Below are 8,712 nucleotides of genomic sequence, written 5' to 3'. Positions count from 1 at the left end.
AATAGAGTTCGACGTATTGACTCTTGGCGGGAAGTAGAACCGGAAACTTAGCCTCTATTGGCACTGGAGCATGCAACAGCCTTCCTCCGACCCTGATAAGTGTAAACGATCGCCCCTCCTCTGATCTTTTTTGGATAAAAGGGGCCATCATCTGCAGGCTCAGTTGCAGCGTATGCCCTTTCTTCAGCTTCTTAAACTCTTCAGAGAAGACGCTTCGCTGAACCAGCTCCATCAATTTTAGAGACGATTGCTGCAACTCCTTTGCAGTTAGCTCCCTGTAACGTTCCTTGTTCTTGCCGATATTAGCAAATCGGTATACATACGCAAAAACTCGAACTAATTTGGGGTACGACGAAAAACGAGAAAATATTTCATTTGAAAACGAGTTCGCAACGCCAATTAGAACCTAGGCGGACCGTTTCGCCTCGGAGTTCTTCACATCATCTGGGATGTTAAAATGCGGGTTCTCTGGCCAACAATGCTCAGGCTCACATAAAAATTTCGGACCTTCTAGCCATATGGACTCCAGGAGCTCAGGCACTTCGCATCCGCGAGACGCCAAGTCCACTGGATTCGACAGCGATGGAACATGACGCCACGTAATGCCCTGACATAGCTCCTGAATCATGGCTACTCTATTTGAGACAAATACTGCAAGTGACGACGGTTGGGTTTTAATCCAATGTAGCGTTATTTCTGAATCCGTCCAGAAAAATACGCTCTCGATTCGACACTTTTCCAAAACTTGCTTTACGTAGGCCCAAAATTGCGCCAATAACGCTGCGGCGCACAATTCGAGCCTCGGGATGGTCTTTGTTTTTAGGGGAGCTACTCTTGCTTTCCCAGCGATCAATCGAACGTACGTTTGACCTTCGAAAAGCGCTCGCACATAAATGCAGCACCCATACGCTTGACTGACAGACGCGTCCGCGAAGCCATGCACTTGAATCGACGAGCACCCACTAGCCATAACGTACCGAGGCACGGCTATTTTGTCAAGACCACACAAGTTTAGCTTTAGCCTCTCCCAGCTTGTATGCAGTGACATTGGGATGGCTTCATCCCAATCCAGCTGAAGCTGCCACAGCTTCTGGAGGAAAATTTTCGCTGTTATGCTGATTGGACTAAGTAGCCCAAGCGGATCAAACAGTCGAGCACAAATTGACAGAATGGTGCGCTTAGTCGGATTCAAGTTTGTGAAGCTATCTTCCAAGTGATACCGGAACGTATCTGTTCTTGGACTCCACCTCATCCCCAATGTTTTGGTCGAATCGGCATCATTGAATGATAGGGATTTCTCCTCATTGTTTCCATCCATTAGTTCTGGATGGTTCGAAAACCATTTCGAAAGCTGAAACCCTCCCGGAGCCAAGAATCTCAGACACCTGATCGCAAATCGACTTCAGCGTGTCTACGTCATCGGCTCCTGTCAGCATGTCGTCTACATAAAAATCACTGCAGATCACCTCAGAACCCTTCTTGTGGGTGTCTCTGTGGCGTACACCGAGCTCGTGCAAACAACGAATGGCAAGGAAAGGTGCTGCGGAAGTACCATAGGTAACTGTGTTCAACCGAAAAATTTGCAATTGATCGGTGGGATGTTCTCGCCACACGATGAGTTGGAAATTCCGGTCTTTTACGGCCACATCCACTTGCCTATACATTTTCGAAACGTCTGCCGTTAAAGCATACCGATTCACCCGAAATCGAACGAGTGATAAAAATAATTCCCTTTGAATAGTAGGTCCCACCATAAGTAAATCGTTTAATGACCACCCAGTTGTGGTCTTGCTCGACGCGTCAAAAACGACTCGAAGCTTGGTGGAACAGATATCAGGCCTCTGGACGCACTGGTGTGGTATAAAATAATGTGGTCCTGGCGGAATCGCGTTGTCTGTCGGAGACATATGGCCGAGCTCGATATATTCTTTCATGAAACTGGGATACATGTCGCTCAGCTCACTCTCTCTTAACGTTCGTCGCTCTAACGATAAGAAACGACGTTTTGCGACCTCGAAGGACGACCCCAACGATACTGGGTCTGTCTTAAAAGGCAACGGTATTTGAAACCTTCCGGTCGGTAAATTGCAGACATTGGCTTTGAAAAACTCTTCGCATGCCAGCTGCTCTGCCGAATTTGTTTCAGCATGTTTTTCTTCTGGCGTTGCATCTATCTCCCACAGTCTTTCGACCATTTGAGACAGAGAGTCTTCTTCCGGTGAGTAGGTTGCGACGCAGCAAGCGGCTTCTCCAGTCAGAAGCTTGCTACACCGACCTGAAGCTACCCAACCTAAAAGGGTCTTTTGCAACAACGGTGCCCCTTCACCCAGTTTTTTTTGGCCTGTGCACAACAGATCGAAGAACGAGTCTGCTCCAATCAGCATATCTACCCTTTGAGGTCGATGGAATGCTGGATCTGCCAACTCCACATTCGCAGGAATTTTCCACTGCTTAATGGGCAGACTTCTGTCAGGCTGCTGATTGGTAATGCTGCTAAGAACCCAGAAATCTGCTACGAAACTATGGTTATTTAACCTGGAGTATATTGTCGTCGAGACACTCCTCGACACCGAGCTTGACTTGCCTACAGATGTCACTGTCAGACAACGGTTGACCCTTGCCAACCTTAGCGATTGCGCTAGACTTTCTGTCATGAAATTGACCTGTGAACCCGAATCCAACAACACTCTTGCTAAGTGAACTTGGCCAAATCTGTCCCGAACTCTTACCACTGCTGTGGCAAGGATGACATGCTCGGGCTCACTGGATGCCTGCTTCACCTGCGCAGGATGGGACGATGCTTTTACCTGCTTTTTGCCTGACTTTCTGAATCTGCGCTCTGAGCTGCGTATCTATGCAAGAGGGTGTGATGCCTCTGTGAACAAACTCTGCACTTAGAGGATGTGCACTGAGATACCCTATGTCCAGATTGGAGGCAATTAATGCATAATTGCTTGCCTTTTGCGAACTCGAAACGCTCCAAGACGGGTATTGCCCCAAATCCCTGGCAGTTTCCGATCGAATGGTTGGCGCCGCAATATACACACTTGGAGTCGATCGACTTTTCGGCCCTCGCGCAAGAAAATGACGATCTGCTGGTTTTCTTGCTGGTCGACGGCATGTCAAACTTTGGTTTGCCTCTCGCTTTGGATGACTCCTCTGCTGAAAGGTGTTGGTACCGGCGGTTCAACATTTTGGCACAATCCGACCAGCAAGGGAGCTCATCGTAGTTCAGCTGCAGATGTATTATCATGGCGTTAGCAACCTCTCGCTCGTCTCCTAACGATAAAAGCGACTCCAGAATGGCTGACACTGTATCTATAGTTGATCGCAATGCAGACGCTGACGGCTTGGTTACGGCAGGAATGTCAAACAACTGGGCAAGTGTCTCAAAGAATATTAAGCACTTGTTGTCGTACATGAATTCATGTATTGTTGAGGGGATCTGTTGGTCGCTGCCGACATGTGCAGAGCCTTTGTGATCACACACGTTTCTTCCAACGCCGCCCTATCTGAATTATCTGGGTCTAGTACATCGATCTCGGACTGCAGGGCCATTGCTTTTTCAATATAGGAGTTCAATATTTCCAAACGACATTGGATTTGTAATGGATCCAGCGAAATTGAACCCTCCTCAAATGCTATCCTCATTCGATTTATATCTTCGCTTATCTTCTCCAACCTCACATACAATTTTGTGAGCTTCGTGCTTCCACACATTCCGCTCCCAGTTGCCTTCTCTTCATCATGATCTTTAGACATGTTGATTAAATTACCAACGTTGGCTGTTCCTAACTTCTAAACTTCAAACTTGCTAAGCGAAGGCGACGATAACCTGAGGAAATGCACTGCGTTCAATGAGAACAATGTTTGACAGTACGGCAAAAGTATTCAAGTACCCACGTATAAACGTATTAGGTTCGATGCGACAACGATTGCAACAGTTAGAACAGACAAAAACGCAACAAACGCAACCGAGCTCTGTCACGGCGAACCAAACTCGACCCACGTTCGATCCCCTACGAAACGGACGTCTGGAGTTCCAATGCGCGCAACGCTAAGCTAAGCGTACGCAACCAACACCAAGTTTGGCTCGACACACTGAGCTCGAACCAAGTTCGAACCAATAAGCAAACGCAATTCTAATGCGCGCAACGCACTCGACTCCCAAATTAGAACAGCGTTCGACCCGAAAACTAAGTGGCGAATGATGTTTAATTGAGTGGCGCAATATAAGAGTGGATGATCAGCTCTCTGGCGCATACGACAAGCTCGGCGACAACAGCTAGAAAATTAGATGTCAAAGCGCACACAAATACCTAAATTAGAACAGCGTTCGACCCAAAAACGAAGTGGCGAACGATGTTTCAATTGATTGGCACAATATAAGAGCGGATGATCAGCTCTCGTCACAAACGACAAGCTGGGCGACACCAGTTAGAGAATTGGATAACCACGAAGCTGCGGGAGCAAAGTTACGACGAGGGTACTGCACGAACGTAAACTTAAGAGAACCGTATGCTGTACATTAAAGAGCGCGAAAATTAGTTTTCCGCTCCAAGGGTTAATGTTTTCTCAGCGAACGAAACGAAATGCGAAATAATGCTACCAAATGCGAAATGAGCGGTAAACTATGTCGTTGGCGCCTTCTAATACTCTTCCCGAATTACCCAGCTATCACGAATAGTTAAACGGTAGGTGAATGTATGTACAATACTGTTCAATGCCAAGCCAATAGGTATTAAACGCTATTATTTTAGCCGCTATTGCTTTGGCATTGTTACCTGGTCGTCGGATGAATCCACTTCCCTGGGCGTTGGCAACTCAATGTCCATGTTCTGCTTCGGTTGTAGGTGTGGATGGCGGTCTCCAATGTGGTCTTCCGTGGATTCCGTGATCTTCCTTCTGGATTGTCGATTGTTGGCTCGGCGGTTTTTTTGCGGCTTTAACTCGCGAACAGCGTTCTGGTCGAACAACGATTAATTTAAAAACGAAACTAATCCCAAGGTCCCTGCTCGGGCGCCATGTAGAAAATTCGAAACTATTTTTGTTTGTTTAGTAGTTACATGTTGCTTGGATTTACAGTGGCGGGACTTCATGCCGTAACCTTACGAACTACATTACATTTCATACATAACTTCATTGCTTTCTACTTATTGACTATTATTCTATGGTGTAACGACATTCCGGCCGCCTTGAACGACCGCACGTCGGGCTTCAACGTATCGGCAAAAGTGCCAGCTTATGGATTGGGCGTCTAATCACGCCCCCTCCTGTTCGCACCTCTGCCACCCTGACCTTGCCGTCTGCTCCCACGACGACGCTGGTGACCCTGCCGGTGATCCACTGCTGCGGCGGCGTATGGTCGTTGTGGACCACCACCATGGCGCCGACCTCGATGTTGGCCTCTGGGGTTTGCCATTTGCTGCGCCCCTGCAGGTTGTGGACGTAGTCCTTCGACCAAGCCTGCCAGAACCGTCGTTTGAGCTCGGAGAGTAGTTGCCACCTTTTGGTAAAGGTGGTACCGCTGCTCCGTCCGTCTGGCTCGCACCCTTGCGGCAGCGAACGAAGGGGCTGGCCGATCAAAAAGTGGCCTGGCGTAAGCACCTCTCCGTCGTTTGGATCCGTACTGGCTGGAGTGAGCGGCCTGGAGTTCATGATGGCCTCGGCCTCGGCCAACACGGTCCTCACCTCGCTCTCGGTGAGCGCGGCGTCCGCGACCTGCCGCACGATCAGGAGCTTTGCCGACTTGACGGCCGCCTCCCATAAACCGCCGAAGTGCGGTGCTCGCGGGGGGATGAACTTCCACTCCATCCCTTGCTCCGCCGCGAACGTCCTCAGGCTGGACTGCTGCTCCTCGAACGCTTCCTGAAGCCTCTGCAGCTCGTTCCGGGCTCCGACGAAATTTGTCCCGTTGTCGGAATACATCCTCAGTGGAACGTGGCGTTCTTGCGATGAAGCTTTTTAGAGATAAAAGAAAACAATAAGTCGACAGGTCTGGGACAAGCTCTAAATGGACGGCCTTCGAAGCGAAACACACAAATACCGCGATGTACATTTTGAGCGGCTGACGACCTCGAATCCGAAGCGAGACGTTGATGGGACCACAAAAGTCTACCCCGCAAATCAGGAACGGACGACCTTCCCTAAACCTGTCTGCTGGAAGATTCCCCATAATCTGACCCATCAATTTAGGTTTGTATCGAAAACAGTGGATGCATCTCCTCACTATGCGAGTGCATTCTCGACGTGCATTTACTAGCCAAATCTGTTGTCTCAGCAAACTTACTAATGTCTTTGCATTGGCGTGACAATTTTTAAAATGCAGGTTGCTTAAATAGAGTTCGACGTATTGACCCTTGGCGGGAAGTAGAACCGGAAACTTAGCCTCTATTGGCACTGGAGCATGCAACAGCCTTCCTCCGACCCTGATAAGTGTAAACGATCGCCCCTCCTCTGATCTTTTTTGGATAAAAGGGGCCATCATCTGCAGGCTCAGTTGCAGCAAATGCCCTTTCTTCAGCTTCTTAAACTCTTCAGAGAAGACGCTTCGCTGAACCAGCTCCATCAATTTTAGAGACGACTTTGCAGTTAGCTCCCTGTAACGTTCCTTGTTCTTGCCGATATTAGCAAATCGGTATACATACGCAAAAACTCGAACTAAAAACGAGAAAATATTTCATTTGAAAACGAGTTCGCAGCGCCAATTAGAACCTGGGCGGACCGTTTCGCCTCGGAGTTCTTCACATCATCTGGGATGTTAAAATGCGGGTTCTCTGGCCAACAATGCTCAGGCTCACATAAAAATGTCGGACCTTCTAGCCATATGGACTCCAGGAGCTCAGGCACTTCGCATCCGCGAGACGCCAAGTCCACTGGATTCGACAGCGATGGGACATTACGCCACGTAATGCCCTGACATAGCTCCTGAATCATGGCTACTCTATTTGAGACAAATACTGCAAGTGACGACGGTTGGGTTTTAATCCAATGTAGCGTTATTTCTGAATCCGTCCAGAAAAATACGCTCTCGATTCGACACTTTTCCAAAACTTGCTTTACGTAGGCCCAAAATTGCGCCAATAACGCTGCGGCGCACAATTCGAGCCTCGGGATGGTCTTTGTTTTTAGGGGACCTACTCTTGCTTTCCCAGCGATCAATCGAACGTACGTTTGACCTTCGAAAAGCGCTCGCACATAAATGCAGCACCCATACGCTTGACTAGACGCGTCCGCGAAGCCATGCACTTGAATCGACGAGCACCCACTAGTCATAACGTACCGAGGCACGGCTATTTTGTCAAGACCACACAAGTTTAGCTTTAGCCTCTCCCAGCTTGTATGCAGTGACATTGGGATGGCTTCATCCCAATCCAGCTGAAGCTGCCACAGCTTCTGGAGGAAAATTTTCGCTGTTATGCTGATTGGACTAAGTAGCCCAAGCGGATCAAACAGTCGAGCACTAATTGACAGAATGGTGCGCTTAGTCGGATTCAAGTTTGTGAAGCTATCTTCCAAGTGATACCGGAACGTATCTGTTCTTGGACTCCACCTCATCCCCAATGTTTTGGTCGAATCGGCATCATTGAATGATAGGGATTTCTCCTCATTGTTTCCATCCATTAGTTCTGGATGGTTCGAAAACCATTTCGAAAGCTGAAACCCTCCGGAGCCAAGAATCTCAGACACCTGATCGCAAATCGACTTCAGCGTGTCTACGTCATCGGCTCCTGTCAGCATGTCGTCTACATAAAAATCACTGCAGATCACCTCAGAACCCTTCTTGTGGGTGTCTCTGTGGCGTACACCGAGCTCGTGCAAACAACGAATGGCAAGGAAAGGTGCTGCGGAAGTACCATAGGTAACTGTGTTCAACCGAAAAATTTGCAATTGATCGGTGGGATGTTCTCACCACACGATGAGTTGGAAATTCCGGTCTTTTACGGCCACATCCACTTGCCTATACATTTTCGAAACGTCTGCCGTTAAAGCATACCGATTCACCCGAAATCGAACGAGTGATAAAAATAATTCCCTCTGAATAGTAGGTCCCACCATAAGTAAATCGTTTAATGACCACCCAGTTGTGGTCTTGCTCGACGCGTCAAAAACGACTCGAAGCTTGGTGGAACAGCTATCAGGCCTCAGGACGCACTGGTGTGGTATAAAATAATGTGGTCCTGGCGGAATCGCGTTGTCTGTCGGAGACATATGGCCGAGCTCGATATATTCTTTCATGAAACTGAGATACATGTCGCTCAGCTCACTCTCTCTTAACGTTCGTCGCTCTAACGATAAGAAACGACGTTTTGCGACCTCGAAGGACGACCCCAACGATACTGGGTCTGTCTTAAAAGGCAACGGTATTTGAAAGCTTCCGGTCGGTAAATTGCAAACATTGGCTTTGAAAAACTCTTCGCATGCCAGCTGCTATGCCGAATTTGTTTGAGCATGTTTTTCTTCTGGCGTTGCATCTATCTCCCACAGTCTTTCGACCATTTGAGACAGAGAGTCTTCTTCCGGTGAGTAGGTTGCGACGCAGCAAGCGGCTTCTCCAGTCAGAAGCTTGCTACACCGACCTAAAGCTACCCAACCTAAAAGGGTCTTTTGAAACAATGGTGCCCCTTCACCCAGTTTTATTTGGCCTGTGCACAACAGATCGAAGAACGAGTCTGCTCCAATCAGCATATCTACCCTTTGAGGTCGATGGAA

General features: G+C 48.3%; 1 protein-coding gene across 1 annotated transcript; it reads right to left on the bottom strand.

The window, feature by feature from the left end:
- Nucleotides 1–4,763: 4,763 nt before the first annotated feature.
- On the bottom strand, nucleotides 4,764–6,936 carry LOC121405055. Its single transcript, XM_041595636.1, has 3 exons — nucleotides 6,801–6,936; nucleotides 5,284–5,960; nucleotides 4,764–4,964 (listed from the first exon to the last, which is right to left on the bottom strand). The coding sequence occupies exons 1-3, from the start codon at nucleotides 6,934–6,936 to the stop codon at nucleotides 4,764–4,766; spliced, it is 1,014 nt and encodes a 337-aa protein (XP_041451570.1).
- Nucleotides 6,937–8,712: the final 1,776 nt, after the last annotated feature.

Source organism: Drosophila obscura, unplaced genomic scaffold (genome assembly GCF_018151105.1).
Source record: "Drosophila obscura isolate BZ-5 IFL unplaced genomic scaffold, ASM1815110v1 contig_137, whole genome shotgun sequence".
Lineage (NCBI taxonomy): Eukaryota > Metazoa > Arthropoda > Insecta > Diptera > Drosophilidae > Drosophila > Drosophila obscura.
This window is presented reverse-complemented; position numbering and strand designations above follow the sequence as displayed.